The sequence below is a fragment of the Wyeomyia smithii genome, chromosome 1 (assembly GCF_029784165.1).
Source record: "Wyeomyia smithii strain HCP4-BCI-WySm-NY-G18 chromosome 1, ASM2978416v1, whole genome shotgun sequence".
NCBI lineage: Eukaryota > Metazoa > Arthropoda > Insecta > Diptera > Culicidae > Wyeomyia > Wyeomyia smithii.
The window spans coordinates 144,059,757-144,081,665 of record NC_073694.1 but is presented as its reverse complement, the minus strand read 5'-3'; the positions used below and the strand labels follow the sequence as shown (position 1 = coordinate 144,081,665).

The following is a 21,909-nucleotide window of genomic DNA, read 5'->3' as shown; positions in this document are numbered from 1 at the left end:
TCCGGCATTTTGCATGCGCTAAAAAGGAAGCTTATACGAATTGAACTTGACAAAAACATGATTTGATGCTCCAATAAATGAAAATGACTACCAAGAGCCACAATGCATGTATCAAATTTCAATCGCAGCATTTGTATTGCTGCAACGAATAGGTTCATTACTAGTTCACTTTACACACTACATATGCGGAATCTCTCGAAATTCATGTCTTCAGGGTGAGGGATCCGATAATCGAACCGATATACAGAATACGGTGGCCAAATCCAGCACCATCAATCTATATCTCGAGTGATTGGTGCAGCCGAGATGCATCGTGATGGGCGACGAGAGGTACGTTAAATCGGACACCAAACAGATCCCAAGCCTGGAGATTTTCTATCGGCAAGTCCTGCCTGGATCTCCGAAAGAAAAGATAATTTTGCCAAGGAATACCTGGTGCGGCTGGTTAACCGGCTGAGTAATGTGTACCATCGGTGCCAAGTACAGGAATAAAATAGACCCCACACGTGGTCTTTAGCCTCTTATCCAGCCACTCCTATTCCGACCTCCACGCGGTGCTAGATGGGACACGAGCAACCAAGTAAAGATCGGGTAAACAACCCCGGTGGGAACTTGATCGTATGCTGACAGGGAAGGCGGGGTTTTTTGAGTTTCCGAGCATCTGTTCTACATGTTGGGAGCGGTTCGAAGCAGCGTCCTTACCCCAGGTTAGGGGCGGCCGATTACCGTCCTCGAGCCAACGTAGGACTTAAAAACAGTGTTATGTATGATGGCCCTCCGGCGGAACAGAAGGTTGGTACACAGGCCTTATCAGCCGCTACCGTGAAACACTCACAAGTAGTGAACGAGGATCAAAGAAATTGGACTGGAACAATCGGCACTGACCCACGCGATGAAAACGGACTAACGATTGGAAGCTGACAAACTCTTAATTTCCCTGGAAACACACTAGTGCTCACCAAAGTATTGAAATCCCGCAGGTTTGGCATCGTAGCACTACAGGAGGTGTGCTGAAGGGCTCAATGGTACGTAAGTTACGGGATGGTCATGCTGTCTACCAGAACTGTGTGTACAAGAGGTTCTATAGTGATAAGCGAGATGCGGAAACGGATGGTTGAGTGGTGTGATTGGCCACCGCCCTCGAATGTGCAGATTGAGTATTTAGGGCCGGTTCTTCAACATCAGCATCACACATGTGCACAGTCCTCACCTCGGAAATACCGGAGACGACGAGGATGAATTCTTCACGCAGTTCGAGCTTGAATACGACCACTGCCCAAAATGTGATATCAAGCATCATCGGAAATTCCAACGCTCAGGTCGGCCAGGAGGAGTAATACAAACCGGATTCAGCACGCATCAACTAACTAACGAAATGGGCCTAAGACTTATCGACTTTGCCGCCTGCAAGAACATGGCAGTGCGTAGTACGTGCTTTCAGTACAACCTCTAACAGAAGTTTACCTGGAGTTCACCAAATCAGATAGAAACAAAATCGAACACATTTTGATTGATTGTCGGTACTTCACAGACTACATCGTCGTCAGATCCTATAGGAGTGCTAACGTCGACTCGAACCTCTGCCTGATGATGGTTAAGATGCGCCCAAACTCTCCGTTGTTAACAACATTCGGTACCGACGCCCGCCCTGGTTAGATCTCACGCGAATGAAGCAGCCTAACGTCACCGAAAACTACGCGCATTCGCTCGAAACTGAGCTGCCGGAAGAGGACCAGCTGTAGGAACACCTTTCGGAAACTGCTGAAACACCATGAAAACATCCATCAACAGCGTAGAGGAGCACGTCATCGGGCTAGTGGGACGAAACCAACGAAACAAATGGCTGACGACGAATGTAGGAGGGTGATGGATGAGGAGGATGCTGCGTGGGCGGTTGAGATATGCAGTGCCACTCATCAGAATGTTGAAAGACACGGACGAAAGGAGATGCAGTGAACCTAAATCTTCCGGGAGAAAAGGTACCGCCTAGAGGAGAAGGAGTATGCTGAGCTGGAACAGCTGCATTATTCTCAGGAAACGCGAAGGTTCTACCAGAAACTCAACGCTTCCTTCAGAGGCTTTGGACCACGTGCCGCAATGTGCCAGGATGAAGATGGACAAACGTGAGGTAACCGAAAGGCGGAGACAGCACTTCGACGAAAACTGAATGGCGCCCAGGCAAAGGACCATGGCGGTGGAGAAAGCGATCTCGTCGATGCGACAAACGTAGAAAACGTGCCAGCCCCAACGATAGACGAAGTTAAAGATGCCATTAAGCAGTTGAAAAACAATAAATCGGCTGGGGAGAATGCCCTCGAAGCAGAGCTTTTAAAGAAGGGCCCGAAAAAGCTGGCCACCCGTTTACACCGGCTGTTTGCAAGAATTTAGAATAGAGAAAAGCTACCAGAGGAGTGGAAGGATGGGGTTATTTGTTTATTTGTTTATAGCATCATCTGACAGTTGTTATAATGATTCGATAGTTAAAAGGAATTTAGTCTAACAATTTCCTGTTTAAAAGTATGTGTGGATTCACTAAAGTTGATAGTTGTTCAACATTTGCGAAAATTCTTACCATGTATGCTGCAGGCTCGTAGTAATCGTAGTTCGTGCGGTGGAATGTATTTAGTAGCATCGATGAAGAACATCTCAGCATGCGTTGTGATGCGCGAAAATTTATCGTGGATAGCAATAGGTGATTCTATTTCGCTATTTAAAATCTTAGCAACGAATAATGCCTGCTGTGTCTTTTGGCGACGTTCAAGCGTATCAAGTTCTAACAAACGACAGCGATCCAGATACGGTGGAAAATTAACAGGATCACGCTAGGGTAAGTCACTCAAAGCCAAACAGATAAATCTTCTCTGCACACGTTCTTTCCAAGACAGCTAAAGCGGGGTCCAAACCATGCTTGCATTTTTCAGTATGGAATGCACCCAAGAGAAATACAACGCTTTAAAGTAATGGGGACCTTGAAATCACGTCCAACTTTTGCGAAGAGACCAAGATGTCTAGTGGCTTTAGAAAAGATCATTGTGTGGTGTGTTTCAAAAGTCAATCTTTGGTCCATTATAACGCCAAGATCGTTTACGTGATCGACTCTGTTTAGTCCGTCAATTGCGTACATACAAATATCGGTGATTGAACCCGGTGAAATGTTGCATTCTGCTGTGCTCGAAGTCAAGGCATTTAGTTTACACCACGTCACGAAGCTGTCAAGTACGAACTGTAAACGGCAACAATCTTCGATATTACGAATCGTCAAAATAATTTTCAAATCATCGGCGCAAACGTAGTTTGATGTGAAGTCCATGAGGATCGTTGTTTCGGAACGGCCAGGTATAAATCCATGTTGATCAGAGGAAATATAATTTTTCATGCAGTTCAGGGTAACCTTATCTATAAGATCTTATCTGCCCTATCTATAAGACATGTGAAAAATCGAACTGTGGGAGCTATTGTGCGATCACCGTCTTGACTACAAAGTGCTTTCCCAAATCATTTTCGCCGACTCTCACCGTTAGATAACAGATTTGTGGAAAACTATCAGGCCGACTTCGTGGAAGAACGGTCGACGACGGACCAAATCTTTACAGTACGGTAGATCATCTAGAAATACCGTGAATACAGTACTCCCATGTTCATCGACTTCAAAGCCGCGTATGACACTATCAACAAAAAAACTATAGAAGGTCATAGACGAAAATAGCTTTCCGAGGAAGCTGATTAGACAGATAAAGGCTACGGTAGATAGGACGCGTGCTCTGTGTGGATTCCGGGTGGACAGGGTGACGGTCTCTTCTAGCTGCTATTCAACATTGCGCTAGAGGGTGCAGGGAATCGAGTGGACATCAACACGCGGGGTACATGGACATTGTCGGCAGAACAGCTGCGGCGGTGGCAGAACAGTACACCAGCGTAAAACGTGAAGTAGCGAGGATTGGGTTGCATATAAATACGTCTAAAACTAAGTATAGGCCGGTTGAACCGAAGCCGACCGATAACGCCTAAGCAGGAGCAATACGATCTACGACGACGAGTTCCAGCCGTGAGATCCGGAGGCGTATCATGAGCGAAAGTCGTGCCTACTATGGGCTCCACAAGCAATTGCGGTCGAACAGTCGAAGCCACCATACGAATTGTTACCTGTACAAAACTCTCATAAGACCGGTTGTTCTCTATGGGCATGAAGTGTGGACAATGCTCGAGGAGGACCTGCGAGTAGTCGGAGTTTTCGAAAGACAGGTACTAAGGGCGATTTTTGGCAGCGTTCAGAAGAATGAAATATGGAAGCGGATGGTCAACCATCCTCGCGTAACTCTACGGCGAATCTAGCATTCAAAAGATGGCTAAAGCTGGACGGATTCGCTGGACAGGGCATATTGCAGGAATGCCGAATGATAACCCAACGAATATGGTGTTTGTCTCGAATCCGGTAGAAATGGGACGACAAGGGTCTCAGCGGGCAAAATAGGTAAATGAGATGAAGCGAGATCTTGCGGCGAATAAACGGTGTCCCAGGGGTTGGAGAGCGAAGCCAAGAACCGAGTGAATTGAAGAAACTTCGTGAAGCAGGTCATATCATTATGACGATACCGGTGATGGAGTGGTACGAAACTAAAGATGTTTATTTATTTATCCAACATACTTTTCAAACGATCCAATTTTATTAAGCAGCTTTGAAATATTAGACATTAGTGGATAATAGTTAGTATTGGTATGGTATCCCTAGTCTAATGAGTGTAAACAAATTAAAACCAGAACCAGATTTACATCATGTTCTCGTACAAAGTGCAACTTACTTGGTCGGTCCAGCTCATTAATAAGATCCTCGGCATCGGCATAGGTTCCGTCGCAGACTGGAAATGTCATCACCAGGGCAACTACAGCTAACAACATTGCTGTTCGAATAGCCGTTTCGAGTGCACTGGCAAAACCATGCTCGGGTTTATTCAGCTCCTTATCACTTTTTTTGCTATCTGCACTACTCGAATCAAACCGGCCCGGAGTTTTCCCTCGCCCGGGCAAATCGGCTGCCATTGATGGTGCACATTTTCCACGCGATTCACCTCTCGACACCTCGGCCATCTGCGCCAGTTTTCTCACCGATAGTTCTCGACGACGATGACGATGATCTTCATGTTGCCGGCAAAACGCCATCACGTGTCAGATTTTGCTGACTAAAAACTAAGAATCCAAACCTAAGCACATTGTTTCACATTTTGCTGTTATTATACCACTTTTTGTTTTCCTATTGATGTCGCAACAGCAAACGTGTGGCTTCATTTTTCCTAGTCAACTCCACTTCGTTCGAGCGGAAGATGAATTATTATCATTCGATTCTTGTGTTCTTCCTTCTGTCGCGTCAACTTTCTAAAATGCCAACGACCACTTTTCGATTCGGTTCGCGGGACGTAAACATACTTCACTCTGTTTAGTACATCAGCCAAAGTGTCAACAACAGAAACATTATTTCCTTGTTGATGCCCTGTACTCGATGTCCTCCTTTATTGTTCCTGTAAAAAAAAAACAGAAAAATATAATACTATCAGGATTTTCACTCCATAATAAACTTTAAACTGGAAATATATGTACAGTCGGGTGCACAGTCTACGTTGTCCTGAAAAATACCCCGGAGATGTTGGTATAACATGCTATAGATATGTGCACTTGTTACCGGTGAATGACGCTTCGCTGGGATACTTAGACGTGATGCAGGAGCAGACAGAGAAAATCATATCACGTTTCCCACCCGCCGCATCATTCAACGGGAAAATCCACGAAATGGGTGGTTGATGGCGCCTGCCGTTACGTGAAGGGGTGCTCAATAATGCAAGCAATTGTTGGTCTGTATGCTTCCCACTTGACGTTCGATATGAGCACGTACACGGTTTTCTCGCATCGCAGGTGAGCGGACGAAGAACCCGAACGCGCGTGTTTGCATCCCGGTAATTTACCTCTTTGTGTCGTACAGATTAAAAAAAAACTCCGCAACGAATGTTTTACATGGGGAAATAAATTTTTGTTCCGACGTGACTGCAACGGAGTTGGGACTTCAATCATGCATAAAATGCAGCAGAAGTTTTGCAATTCCTTCCGCAACTACTTACATTATTGTATTTTTGAAAGCATAATTCAAAAATTTTCACATTATTGCACTCATCATCGTTTGATTAAGGGAGTAGCCTCATCAGTCTTTTTTTTGTTCGTGATGAAAATGCGACACAGAGGAATACTCTTCTGAGTTCAATGGAAAAAGAGTTTAGATATGAGAAAACAAATGGCGGAGCGGTTCGCACCGACACATCTCTTCAAAATTTCATTCGTTATAAAAATAATTAAAATACCTAATCATTCCATCACAGCTATTAAAAATTGTTTTTTTTTCTCAATATTTTTAACATGTTGCAAAACACGTAGCGAAAATAAATCAATCATTAAAAAATCACTTATTTTATATTTGTTATTGAAAACCTTGTGTCAAAAAACAATAATTACATTACACATCACACTTTTTATCCGATTTCACTATTTAATTCTATCACTGGATAAAAAGTGTATTGTGTGGTGTAAATAAGCTAAGCTAAGCTAAGCTAACAAGAAACATTATCTTAAATCTTATTTACTAATCAATATTCCTTCAAGAGAGCGAGTAATGGCGCTATAACCATAAGCTTAAAATGCTAGGACTAGAGTTAGTACTCAGGTTCCAACCGTAACAGTTGAAGCGAGTAAAGGCGCTATATCCTTGGTTTTGAAACCCGAACATAAGGAGGAAATACCTATGTAGAGTACTTTCTTAGCTTTATCACTCCCAACGAATTAGGTATATTACTTCTTACATACGGATCGGTTGGTACGGATTGTCCCCGATCTTAGATTATTTTATATTATATTACGCTACACAGTAGGCCTGGCCGTTGACAAGAAAAATGTATGGAAATCATTTTTTAAAAAAATGGTGGATATCATTTTCCAGGATCCTTTCAAGTACTGGCTGTGTTAGTGTACACTAGACTAGACTAGACAGCGAAAAATGACCAAATACCACCCTATATGTGAATTTCCGAAATGTTGGTGATGCACTTAAGCATCACCAACAATGTTGGTGATGCTACTTAAGCTCTCACATTCTCAGATAACATTATTAATTGTAAAATGGCAACTTCCGGTTTCTGGAAAACAGCAAAAAATGGCCGATTTCCATCCAATATGAGTAGCTCCGGAACCAGAACGATACACACAAACTAAAATCGATCACAGGCACCATTTCGAAATCTAAGATAGCGACTTCCGGTTTCTGTAAAACATCGGAAAATACCAAATACCACTCAATATGAATATCTTCGGAACCAGAATGATGCGGGTATTTTCGGAATAAGATTGATGCCAGAAAACAGCTGAAAATGTACAGAACCCAAAAGTCGAGGATGTTGTCATTCCGATAAAACCGATCATTTCAAACGATGTGTCTCTTGACTATGATCATATCCTATGGCTGATTCGTCGTGCATTTGCAAACAAAAAACAAAACGCAAGGAATCAATGAATTTGAAATGTTTGAAATTATTCATTTAAACACAGAAATGGGCGGGACGAAGAATCCCGGGTCAGCTAGTAATTAATAAAACAACTTTGCTGAAGACTCTACGACGTAAAAACATTATTTTTTTAGTAAAACGTAATAAGTGTAAATCAGTTCATTTATTAAGTAAAAATCGTCAATAACCAAAGAAATGTGTGATTTAAAAATAATCTTTCTTTGAAGAAATTGTTTGTTTTTTTTATAGCAAACAATATTGTGGAACATTGAAATATGTAGAAAATCACTATAAATAGTTTATTTTCAGGGATAATCTATAGAAAACTCCACAAAACTCCTTTTAAATTGATGAAAGATATTTCATTATGAGAAAACTAAAACTCGTTCCTCACAGTTAAGTGAAATAATCACAAAACTTCTATAACATGAGGAATAATTATTGGAACAACTTTAATGAATACACACATTACATATATTTTTTTTTGGGTCAAAATAATTTCAATCACGCTTTGAAAACAGTGTGCGGAGGTTGATTACCCGATCTTCGCTTAGATTATTCTGCTTGAACCCACTGTAGTGAAAATAAACAGTAATAAACTCGTTCATTGAAGGTACAATTTTTTTTGTCACCAAAAGCTTTATGATTTGGAATTATTTATGCAGCATTATTGGAATTTGTTTATAATTTAAGAAGTTGAAATTGAAAGAAATCTCTAAAATATAACTTTCCAGCGAAAATTCAACGTACATATGTCTAAAAAATTCAAAACACTGTCAAGTTACAATAAAAAATAAATTTCAAGGTAAATTCAGCTCTTTTTGTGTATACATTTTTTGTAATGCATTATTAGTTCCCTACAACTCATTTTTTGTACAACCCTTCCGTACAACAAAGGATTTTGAGCTTTGAAAAATGCTGCTTACGTTTTTTTAGAAAATTACTTCTGAGTCTCAAATTCCGACTTGGCTGGGGGCTCCAAAATTTGCAGGAACGGACAAAAAGCTATACATAATCTTCTTTTTCTTTCCAGTTTGAAATCAAAAAATTTTTTTTCGCTCTTATTATCCTTTTGCAAAAACAGGTTTCACCTAGAGTTTCAACTGGAAATAAATGAAATATCATAGTTTCCTAACTATTCCGGTGAATTTTGGCACCTTTAGCCAGCTCGGAAATGCGTAAAGTCTTCAGAGGCTTGAGTAAAGTAAACGTAAGTGAAGTAAATGAAGCAAACGTAGAAGCGACGAACCCGGCGGGTAATTAGTTTGCGGACTTTTGACGTACTTCCGAGCACGCTAGAGGCACCAAAATTCACAAGAACGGATAGCTATAATCTTTTATATTTTTTCTAGTTTGAGCTCTAGGGCAAAACCTGGGGTGACTAGCGTTAATCAAAATCGATTTGCGAAGTAGCGTGGACTTGCTCAACTGTAACTTTACTGCTCTACCTTGATAATAAAAAGAAACCAGAGAGGAAATAATCACCTGTTTTGATTTTACGGCATAGATAAAGTGTATCACTTTCACGGTGACACGCTGTATATACCATGTTCAATATATTCGAGTGCAAGTTTTCAATAAGCAGTAAATACTCAGAAATTAATTGTATAATGTTCACATATCATCAGGAAATTTTGAAATTTTATCCGAATTTATTGAATACATACGTAAAAAGGCTCAACCCTTGATTTGTAACGCGACTGGAGGTGTGATGAAGAAGAAATCGTTCGCTCCTGAAAATGGATTGCATTCCTACAAGAGTTAACATTGTTGCTATGCTTCGATGTGCTTCGAGACTGATGCATGGATTGAAAAATGAAGCCGATAATAAGAAACCCTGATAAAGCTATGGTCTTCATGAAACTGGAAACCTATGCAGCTTTTTCGAATAAGCAGTGCTGCTACACTCTGCATTAAAATAACCATGCAGTACAAAAAGCTACAAACAAAGCGAAAACCTTAGAATCAACTAGTATTTCCGCACTAGTGACTTGGTTGAAATAGCTTTCACGATAAAAACATCAGTTAGGTATTTTCCTGTTTCTAGGAACAGTGTTATGGAGTCAAAGCATTACACATAAACACTTTTCACGCTGGACTATGCAATAAAAACATTTGTTCGTATCTGTATTTTTTTCGCTCCATCTTAACAGGAACGAAACTAACGGTGAACAAAAAAGTATAAGTAAATTGCCAAATATCTTAATGGCACTTTTTGTTTCCCTTCGTTATCTTTGTTACAACAGCGTTGAAAAATCTTCCTTCACCAAATTACATTTTCCTCTCTTAATGGATTACATGTAAGGACTTTCGCGCTGTGAAAATACTCCGAGAACCCGGCTTAACATTGTCCAGTCGAACCAACCATAGAGACACCATCGCAGGAGCATTTCCATTCGTATCTGGTTGCCGAAATGAGAATGAAAACATAATGGCAGCTCTGCCATTCGAGACTGTTTTGTATCGTTTTATTTCCTTTCGACTCGTTCCCATTCCTTTCCCATAAACGGTGGTAGCACAACTTGCCCGAAAAAGGTCTCCGCACAAACGAAGCAGTCGTATAAAACAGGATCCCTTTCAGACCATCTGCTCCCCGCAACCCCATCATAATCTAAAAGGCACCTATCCCAAGCCGCTCCAGGATGCCATGAATAATCCATTACCGAAATTGTTTTACGGTGCTTGTCGCGCTACCATGGCAAACCTAATTACGGAGCAATCCTTGACGTTCGCGACAAGTAACAATAACCATGGCGACAAGCCATATCCTATGATGTAATCATCCCCGGGAGAAACCGAGATACACCTGCTGGAAATTCTTGCTCCTTCGAGCCTCCCACAGCAAACTTCTCGCTGCCTCGCACCGATCGGAAAATAAAGTTCAATTTACCGCAAATCGAACTTTTCAGAAATAATTTTTCGAGTTTTCCTCTTATTGTCGGCAGAGAGCGACAGACAGCCCCTGCTGCAGATTGGAATTCACGCTTGTTGAGCTTCAGCGCATAGGATGTTAGCTGCTACAAAAGAGCCTGTCGTCAGCAACGAAACGCTCTCGCTACTATATTCCCCCACGTATTGTTGCGTGAGAGGCAAACAGATAGGCAGCACCGGCTAAGGATGAGTGACTTTTTATGATTGTGATTTTTATTGAAACGTGTTCATTGAAAAGTTTCTGCTACGCTGACACTGCACGTTGTCCCATTATTAATTTTGTATTTGATTTCTCTTGTACGCAGGATGTTTTCCAGCCTGTGCAGCTTATTTTCATTGATAGAATTTATATTGTCGGTGTTTGCAAATGTTCTGCCAAGGGAACATATATAATCAAGTATCTCCGTCAAGCGGATTCATTAGAAAGCTTCGCTGGTCGTGAATGGGTTATTTGTGAAGTGATAACAATGACTCGACAGACATTATTATTATTGCGAGTTTATTACTTGCATTATGTTAGAGCCAAAATCCATCCTGAAAATGTTACTACTGGAAGTGATATCGGCTAACGCGGTGGAAAGCGGATAGCAACAATAGGAAAGTGATAATCAGTAAAAGTGTTAACGGAAATATTGATTCGACAAATGGAAGGTACGATATCGAACACAAGAATTACGGCATGTTAAGCCAGATCATATTTATTGACAATGCTAGGAGTAGATTTAAATTTGTTTGCATTTTTAATTGGTGTCTCTACTCGCAAAAAAGTTAAGAACCATTTTGTATTATGAATGTCATTATGAGTACATATTTGTTTCTGCAATAAAAAAGCATTATGTTAAATAATAACATTTGGCAGTAAAAATTGCTTAGGGGCCGTTCAATAATTAGCAAAGCAAATAGGGGGGAGAGGGTCAGGGGGGTAAATTGATTATCTTACGTCAGGCCCCTTTGTATTGTTATGATTCACATTGACGTGACTAGCGTTTTTTGTTCACATGCTCCAGATGACTATACATAAATAATAGCATATGTAAAGCTAAAGGTCATATCAAAAAGCACTCTACATTATTTATTAAGAAACAGATAGCTATTCAGAACAGGGGATTGACATGAAAAGGTATACCACATTGCTAAGGTAGGACTATGAACAGTTAGCATTTCCTCCGAACCGCAAAGCAAGTACGTAATATAGTTGCCGATAGCTGCGGTGAAAACGTATCGGCGATGAAACTAGATAAAATCCTTGTTGCTTTCGTTCAAGCTGTTGTGACATTCTCCAATCTTTTGTGACATTATTCATCTCCCAGCTGGTCTCGAGGTATGATGCTGTCCTAACGAGCCAGTCGTCATGTGTTCGAATCCCGGCTCGGGAGAGCATGTTAGTGTCAGTAGGATCATAGCGCTAGCCCCGCAATTGTCCTGTACACTTAACAGTCGGCTGCGAAGTCTGTGTAAAGTAAAACAGAAGGTCAAGTTCCGATACGGAATGTAGCATCAAGGCTTTGCTTTGCTTTGACATTATCCAAACGTTTCTTGTAGCTCGCTGTTTTTTTTTTCAGTGTCAAATATTGAAAAGTTACCTTCTACCTGTTATATTTATTGAACTTATCATCGCCTCTAGCAAGTTATTTATAGGTATAACGTGTTATGGATAGATGAAGCTATCGAAGGTTTAGATTAGAGTTTTTTTTCACTAAGGTAAGATATTTACGTATGAAGAAGCCTGAGAATAAACCCATGTTTAACTTCTTCGAGATCGAATGATCTGATTCTACTAAGATCCGAACTCAAAACCTTGCGGATACGAAGCTCCCCAAAATACACCTAGATTGCTCCAAACTCCATAGGGTCCATAGGTTGCCTTCCACCCGATCGATCCACCTCAGTAAACAAAAAAATAAACAAAATACTCTATAGGGTGGCAATGCTTGTATGGAAAAAATTTCATCGTCGAATTTCAAAAGCCGACCATAAACATTTTGTTCATTGGCCCAAAAAAATGATCTGTACAAAATTTCACCTCGATCGGTCGTGATTTAGGGGTCTCTCGAAGCACTCCAAGTTGTGATTTTTCGACCTTTGAAAAACTAACAAAAGGAAGTACAGGAAATTGGAAAAATCGATTTTTTTCGATGCCAAATGCCTTAAAAATGCATAAAACGTCGAGATCTGGTGTTACCTCCAAAAAAAATTTTTGACTGAAAATCGACATTCTAGGACTCAGCTATGTTCTGAGCAACCGAAGGCCTGTTCATTTGGTGTCTTAAACTTGATTTTCATTAGCGTAGTTCATTAGATTTTACTAGGGTGGTTCCAAATCAATTAAAATGAAATTTATTGTTATTGAATAGGAAAAAGCAATCATAGTGGGAAACTTATGTCATTAACGTTGCATTACTCGTGCCATGACTAGCAAGATTTATTCAAAGAGAAATTACAAAGAGTTTTGTACAAAACATAACAGTGCGTGTAACGGAGGGTAAAAAGGTTAGAATTCTCTTTTTCCTTAAATATCCTAAAATTTCATAGTTTTCGTAGTTGCCATCATCGACCACTTCAAATAAATTTTAATTGTGTTTGGTACTACCCTGGTAAAAAATAAATGAGCCACCCTAATGAAAATCGAGTTCGAGATGCCTAATGAACATTAGAATAATTTACATCTGGTCTGGAACGAGTTGTTAGTCATTTTAGCAGCCAGTCCTAAAATATTCCATATTGAATCTCCCCATATAACAATTTAAGTCGTATTGCATTCTTCTAGCGGTTTTCATGACCAATTTCGCAAAACTGCTGTTAAAACTAGAAATACTATCAGAACCTCCTGATAACCGCTATAAGTTTGCTTTACAGCCAGGTGGTCCACCCTTGCCAAGCTTATTGAAGCAATTATAAGAATGGCAAAAAAACTGCTTTAAAACCATATGGAAAAAGTACCGCATACTATAAGCAGCTGGCATTACCTCTTTGAGAGCGCAATAAGTTTGGTTGCATTATTGCGCTCTGCTACTTGCCACAATAAGTCCAATTAAACATTTCATTGCTTGACAGCAACCGTAATAAGTTGATTTGTTGTGCCGTTCCTGCACACACACAAGAACATCACGCCACTTTTTTAATAAGGAAATCTCTCGTCGCGGGAGAAATGTTTCACCTGTGTTGGTTATCATCGTGCAATCGATTTTATTTGATGGTGATATTGTAGAAAGATAAGGAATAAGGAGGGGTTTTTGGCTGGTTTTGTACCTCTCAAGCATATGCGCATGAAATTTTGTCGTGCATTTTTAAAACATAGGCGCTAAAAATAATCAAAATAGTACGGGCTTACAAAAATGATTTCATTGCTAGCAAAAATGAATTGGATTGTTTCAGCTCAGTTTTTCAGAAAAAAAATCTAGCCGTGTTCTTTAATACAGAGATAGATTAAAATCAACTTTGGATGTTCAATTTATTTGTTAGACGACGATTCGATTTCCGTTTCAAGATCATGAAAAGTTTTAAAAATATCAATATGGCGCGGTTGGTAATTAGTTGGTATCAATCGTAGCCGCAATAAGCCTGGTTCAATGATAAATATGTTGTAAGGTGCGGCAAAGGTTGGATGCCTGTATTATTAGAGAAAAATATGGTAAATCCCTGGGGCCTAGACAACTGTATTTTTATGAAAAATCTGACATCACACCGACGATAATGAGGAACTAACGAGCTTTGATATAAATATAAAGGTGCACAAAAAATGCAACGCTACATACTTAGTATAATTGAATATTGAATATATTTCGAAATAAATCAATAGTGTCTTGCCCCTACCTTATTTTTAAGGACCCATAATTTAACGACATAGAAAATTATTTTCAACCGAAACAAGACAAAACTGGCGATAAAATTAAAAAAAAACTACCGAACAGTACTAGGTACTAATACTAAGTTTGCCGTGCTACTTTATTAGATTTTTGGAGTTCTACGTCATCAAAGTTCACAAATGCGCTGCAAGATGCTCTAAAGCATTTTACACACATCTTACGGAGACTGCGACAAAATTCTGCATCACACTAAACCAACTAAGCCGCTTTTGTCTCACCTGTATGTATATTATTGCCTGCATATATTTGTTTACAAGTTTAACAGGTTAAAACTGGGAACTTATTACAATTTTGTGAGATATTTTCCATACTATTTTCCATTTCCATACATACTACCGAAATCGAGTGTAAATACCGTGCTCAAACGAGCGAACGTCATCAGGGCAGTCCAAAAAAATCCTGGAGTCTGCCTGGCGGGAAGGTTCAATGCAGCACATAGTACAGTTAGTCGAATCTGTATGCGTGAATGATTACGGTCGTATCATGCCAACAAACAACCCAATAGGACGCTGAAACTGAACCTGGTTGCCAAAACTCGAGCAAAAAAGCTATACGAGCAAGTCCTGAGCAACACATGGGATGCTATTTCTAACTTTTCCCATGTACTTAGTTCCATAGGCGAATGGCGGATGTGGAGGTACCCAGATGCTATTCAGGTCCAATGAATTGCTGAGCAGATCCATGTCATGCTAGACTGTCGGTATGTTCATTTGCTACGATTCCTCAGTGACCGGATACCCAAAGTAGCATAGCTTTGTTGAGACAGAAAAGTTCCCTGAGTGTTGCAATGTACTCCCAGACTAGTCTGGAAACACATGTGCCAGTAGTGCAGCCTGATTGTCTGAAAAGACTCCAATTTTGGCATGTCTATAGTTGCGCAGCATAGAAGTATATTGCGTACACCTCACCCCATCCATAACATGTTCACAAACAGACAAATAGATGCTAATTAATTTAGCACACTTAGATTCAACAATAAGCAAGGCAAACTCAGCGTTGTGGGTTTGCTCCTGGCTAGCTTGTATTGCCACTACCGGAGCAATGCGGAGTACACCTTCTTAAGCATTAGAAACTATCCTCCATCTACTTCCTTTGAGTCAACACCTTCAACTAGAGGCCAAGAAAAGTGCTCATAAGCTCAAACGATGATACTAGACGGGGATAACAAAGGTCACTTGAAGATCTTGAATCTCCTACCTGCTGAACCAGCAACGAACATGAACAGTAATTGGATGGAACCTAGATCCAAATACGACATCCCATACTCAGTGTATGAACCCTCTCGCTCAGTATGGGATACAGGAGGACTTAGCGTTCGTAATGGACCGATCAAGTTTTATACTGACGGTTCAAAAATGGGGATCGTAACAGGGGCGGGAGTTTACGGTCCTAGAACAAAAATATCAGTAGCTATGGGGAACTGGCCAACAGTCTTCCAGGCTAAAAAAGCCGCCATTATGGAATGTGCAAATATCTGCCTGAAAAGAAAGTATAGACACGCCAACATTGCATTTTCTCGGACAGTCAAGCAGCACTTAAGGCCCTGAAAGCCTACAAGTGCATGTCTAGACCTGTCTGGAACTGCATTTGCCGAATAGAGGGCAATGAAGTTGCAGTTCGTTCCCAATCAACCTTCATTGGTCTAGAACCGTTTTGTGGTATCTCAGACTGTGTTCTGAAGGCTCAACTAAAGAAATGGGAACAACGAGAGATTACAGCCAATTGAAAGGCAGTGAAATCTCTTAACCAATCAAAAAGATTTATAGCACTAAACGCAAAAATTTCTCAAAAGTTGCTGAGTCTCAATAAGAGGGATCTCAGTATATTCACTGGCCTACTGGTCACTGTCCTAGCAAACATCATCTTCAGAGAACTGGTTTCATCCAAGATGATATTTGTCACTTCTGCAACTCAGAAAGTGAAACCTTGGAACATTTGCTCTGCAATTGCGGAGTACTAATTAGACGCAGACTTCAGTACTTCAATAAGGGCTCCCTAGAACCCAAGGAAATCTAGTCTGCGCCGCCAGTCAGGGTAACTAGTTTCATAAAACAAGTTATTCCCGATTGGCACCTATCTCGCTATAGCTTGCCGTCTATCACTTCCTCAATAAGTGGTAGACAAGGAAGACTCGGTCCTCCATTGTTCCACATTGAGTTATCACAGTGTCAATCACCCTATATGAAACGTCCATGATTGGCTATGCTTCCATCCAGTCCGAGACTACTGTTACTGAAAATGTTAACTTGAACTTCTTCGGGATCATTGGATGACCCGTTAGGTCACCTTCAAGCATTGTTGTATTTCTTCGCAACCTTACTGCGCCAGGGTCTACCACATGGAGATGGAGAGACAGTAAGCTGAGCATGGCTTCATGGCTGCATTCGGCGTTGTGCGCAGGGCACTGGTAACTGAAAGACAGGCCAATCATTGAACTTTGGTAAGTTTAGCCCGGGCTGTCATTTCATCTATCTTGGGACATTATACAAGCAATGGTGATGTAAGACCAGAGCACTAATTGTGGTTTTAGCTCCCAGGTCTTGCCAAACAGTGTACTACAAGCCCAGATCGTCGGAGTTGCCTCCTCGATAGCGTAGTCTAGTTCAGCTTCTTATTCAGAATTATTCCAAGGTATTTGGTCTCATTACTGAACTCAGTCTTACCCCGATCAATAGCGGAGGAGTGATTGAATGCATCCTCCGCTTGCTTAAGGGTATAATAACTGTTTTAGCGGGGTTAATGTTCAGCCCTTCTCCTAAGCATCTGTGAAAGGTGGTGTTAGGAGCTGTCATATGCAAGACTAGATAGAGTTGCATCACATTTTTCCCGGACAATAAGGACTATGTCATCCTAATAACCAATGATCATGTAGCCTTGTTGCGATAACTTGGTTAGGAGAACGTCTACCACCAGTGTTCATAACAGTGGAGAGAGAACTCCTCCCTGAGGACACCCTGTCACTGCTTCTACTGTGACAGACGTATCTTCCAATGCAGCTGTGATCTTCCTATTCGAAAGCATTGCTTATATCCAGTGCATTGTAGTATTATCGCCTCCTCTATGTTGTAGAGCCGTGTAAATTGATGCAAAAAACATGTTATTGAAAGCTCTCAAAGTATCAAGAAAAGTGCAGACTACTGTCTCTTTAAATTTCGTTGACTTCTCGATCTTCTTAACTAGGCAATGCAAAGAAATTTCTGTAGACCTACCTTGTTGATAAGCATAGTGATGCTTATGCAAGGGTGACTCCTTCAGAAACTCGCTGCGGAAATAGTTGTCTGTTGCTTTCTCCATCAACTTGAGAAGAGTTGAAGTGGTTGAAGTCAAACTTAAAGGTCTGCAGATTTCGGGCCATGTTTGTTTTGACGTTGACTAACGTCTATATCGAAGTTAGCCACCTGAATTTGAAAATCTAGTAATTCAACCAGGGAAAACCAGGAAAAAATGGTCAGGTTTTGAGCGCTTATTTTTCAGTCATTTATAATCAGGTTTTTGAGGTTTTGGCAGCAATCGATCAGAGTTTCTTTTACGGTTTAATTCATGTAACATTAATAAACTATTGTTTGAGATACACTATTGAAAAATTGGTAATTAATATCGATTGTCTAAATCATACCGCGCAGCCAATCACTACCTCTCTTCCCAATTACAGTCGACACTAACGGATACAATCGATCTGACTTTGTTGTAATTGTTGTTGTCACTTTCTGTTTCCGATGCTTATTTACGTTCCTTGTCATTTCATTAGCTACTTAGCCCCTCCTTCTTTCTAACTAACTGACGAAGCCTTGGTATAAAGGTGCCGTTCGAACATTTCACCCCATCAGTTCGGATTACTAGCAGCAGGCAGCAGCAGCGGACATCAACACCGATGGCAGTAGGCGAAGTGGATCAGCAGCGGGCAACAGCGGCGGAGGTAGTGGTTGGCTGCAGTTCTTACCTCTTTCAGTTCGGCTCCCCTTCGATCTGAGTTGGACCCCACCAGCGGTAACCCGATTCAGATATCGTTCGGTGAATTCAACCCGAAACTGAAAGAGGCTCGCACCGCCAGGTGGTTTAAGATGCCACCATCATCCAGCGTATGAATATCTGAGCGTGTGTGAATATCTGTAGCATGTGTCCTTAATATATAAGGTGTGTGGCTAGCGTGTGTGGCTTGCTATATAGCGTGTGTGTATGTTTATGGCGTGTATACATGTCTGTAGCGCGTGTGGCTAGTGATGCCACATATACAGATTTATCTGCATTCATACAGATTTTTTGCGTATTTTTCATAAAGATATCTGCATATTCAGATTACAGATTTTCTGGAAATAATACAGATTTATACAGATACAGATTGGTTTACATGGGGTCGTAAATTAAACTTCTTCATATAGTTGAAAAATATAAATTAACTCAAATGCGGTGGAACGTGTCGGAGGTTTTATTATATTCATATGCCACGCATAAACGTGTGCATGAATGAATTCGCGGAAAAAATGTTAAACAAGCTTTATTACATTTTTTTTTCGAGAAGGATATGTCCAGTACATATGCAGATTTTATTTTACAGATTTTTTTTAAAATTTTACCAAGGTGATAAGATTTTTTGAGCTCCAAAATACAGATGAAAATGTGGCATCACTGCGTGTGGCACCGCCACCGGCACCGACAGGTTTGAGAAGCCACCATCATCCAGCGTATGTCTTTGGGCTATATAAGAGACTGTTTCTCCTCAAGCAAAGCAGAGGGACGAATGACCGTTTGGGGTTAAAATCCCTTCAAAAGAAATCAATCAATCAAACCCCATCAGTTTCATAGCTAAACCGTACCGGTTACATACGGACGCTAGGTGTTAGCAACTGAAAGGAGGAAAGACAAAATAGTACCGGTTATCTCGGGCCGATTTCTCCCGTAAAAAAGAGTACTGGCATGCATTGAGCAAGGTCCAGTCATTACTTTAAAAGTTTAGCAACAATTGTGCTGTTTTTAAATATGCTTTAAAATTTTTACATCAATCATCATTTCGGGGTGACATTGATCACTCTATTGTTTTGATGAATGTGGAGTGAAACTATGCTGCTTTAACAAATTTGAACAATCTTAAACGATTCAAATGAGTATAAATATGAGAAGTAATTTGGGGGCTATTCACACTCCACGTGAACAGTTTTGTTGGCGAATGTTCAAGATTCATACAAAATTTTTAGAATATGTATGAATGATTATTTATAAAGAAGGACGGAGGTCAAAATCACAAAAAACTAGTTCACTTGGAATATGGCTTATCCAATAATTAAAAGTTGCTTGTTACGTGACGTGGTGGGTTGTCGTTAAGAAGAAAACATATAATACACTTTTGAGATTATTGGTACTCAATATTGCCTTTGAGGAAAAAATTGCAATAATAGTAATAAAAATCGTTGTATCAATATTTTCTTATTTTAATAACTAATCTCGGAACCAAATAAACAAACTTTACGTATTGCAGCTTGTTGTTTGTACCTGCTTGAGCCGATTGTTTGTATGCAATAAAAATCACTAAAAAAACACTTTATTTTCAATTCATATTTTAGCATGCGAAACACTCTTTAAATAGCAGGAAATGCATGAATAGTAGCAATGTAGACAAATCTAAACACAATCAGTGAAGATTACGACAAATCTCGAGCTCTACGAGTGTTTTTCATCACAAATTCAAAAAAGAGGTAGAATGATCAAAGTCACCCCGCTGATCAAAGTCACCCCAGTTTATGGCACTTCTTCTCTCAAAGAACTGATTTTTGGCTTTTTTGTGCTCGTCGGTATCGATCCACGTTCGCTCTCTTATGGAATTGCAGCATACTCCCCCGAACTGCATTCTTCTCCTCGACTAACTGTTTCCATTCGCCATCAACTCAGTCATTTTCCGGATCCGGAGCCCTTGTACCTAGTGGCACTGCAACAGTACTACCTGTGGCGAATCGAATGTTCCCCCAGCCTGGTCTGCATATTGCCTTTCGTCATACCTGAGCCTCCATGTCCTCGTTAATGGTTTTTCTCGATCTTCCCGTCGATCTTCCTTTATTTCCTGATTGGCTGGCACCCTACCACGCGTTTTTCCCAATACTATGAATCCGGTTCCCAGCTCGCTGGTGGTGCAACTCTGGTAAGGAAAAGCCGCCCACTGTCCGCTTTTCCATAACTTTTGTCTAGCATAGTGCAACGCTACGACCTCGTAGTTTCGTGAGTATAACTCATCGTGAACTACCCTGTCGCATCCTGGAAAGTAGCGCGATTTGCAGTTCCATGTACCGAGTTTTCAATCGTAGTCCGAGCCGATTACTCCTATTTGTACCATACCTTACCTTACCAAACAGTCCCAAGCCGTGGTGTTGCCTTTACTGTTCGGAAGAGTCGTCTCCATTCCAATCGGTCCATGGCTGCAATTCGCCGGCTCTGCAGTCTGCGTAGGGTCCACAAGCCGTCTTGCATCTGATCGATCCACCTTGCCCGCTGTGCACCTCTCCGTCTCGTCCCTGACGGATTGGTTTCAAGAACCATCTTTACCGGGCTGTCGTCCGACATCCTTACAACATGGCCAACCCACCGCAACCTGCCTATTTTAGCGGTGTGGACGATAGATGGCTCCCCAAGCAGCTCCTGCAGTTCGTGCTTCATTCGCCTTCTCCACACTCTGTTTTATATCTGCAGTCCACCGAAGATGGTACGCAACACCTTCCGCTCGAAGACCGCAAGGGCGCGTTGGTACTCCACAAGCATAGTCCATGTTTCATGCCCGTAGAGGACTACCGGTCTGATCAGCGTCTTGGTGCGGTGACGAGTTCTACTCGATCGGAGCGTCCTCCGGAAACCAAAGTATGCACGATTTCCTGCCATAATGCGCCGTTGAATTTCTCTGCTGGTATCGTTGTCGGCAGTTGCCAGTGAGCCCAGATACACGAACTGAGTGCCACCTCGATTTCATCACCACCAACTCGAACTCGAGGCGGGAGGTTAGCACTGTCTTCTCGTGAACCCCTCCCTTTCATGTACCGATTTGTACCATCTCTTACCTAATTTGTAACATATGGTTTTCCAAGGTGGCTTCTTGAACTTGCAGTCTCGCTAGAGGATCATCGTGTCAGCGCCGTTTAGAGTCCCAATCTTCCACCAGGATGATAATCAACCGTTCGTAACTTGGAGGACAGACGCTATTTTGAGCCGGCCCTCCATGGTTAATTTAGGACGGCAAGCCGCCCGGTGGCGCTCTACGGACATGAATCGTGAACGTGGGAAGAGGGCGATCGGTGAGCACTTCAGTTTTAGCGTAGATATCTGCGATCAATACTCGGTGGCAACTATGAAAATGAGATGAGGCGCAGGAGCGTGAATCACGGAACTGTACGAAGTATACAAAAACGCTGATATTGTCGAATTGATGAAACACTTTTGTATTTTTTGCGTTTTATACAGAATCTAGAATCGTTTGATTCCAATGCTTTTAGGACGTTCGTTAAATCATCTACAATTTTTAAATTTATGAGAAATTTTCTACAGTGATCCATTCTCGGAAAAATCTGTTCTGTGAAACTATGAAATAAATAACTAAA

General features: G+C 41.0%; 1 protein-coding gene across 1 annotated transcript in view; it reads right to left on the bottom strand.

Annotated features, from left to right (window-relative positions):
- LOC129718566 (hemicentin-1) overlaps positions 1-21,909 on the bottom strand; it is a 396,754-nt gene that overhangs the window by 233,791 nt on the left and 141,054 nt on the right. The window contains exon 3 of the mRNA XM_055669452.1: positions 4,800-5,513. Within this exon, the coding sequence (XP_055525427.1) occupies positions 4,800-5,157 (358 nt within the window). The 5' untranslated portion in view covers positions 5,158-5,513. The remainder of the gene's footprint in view (positions 1-4,799; positions 5,514-21,909) is intronic.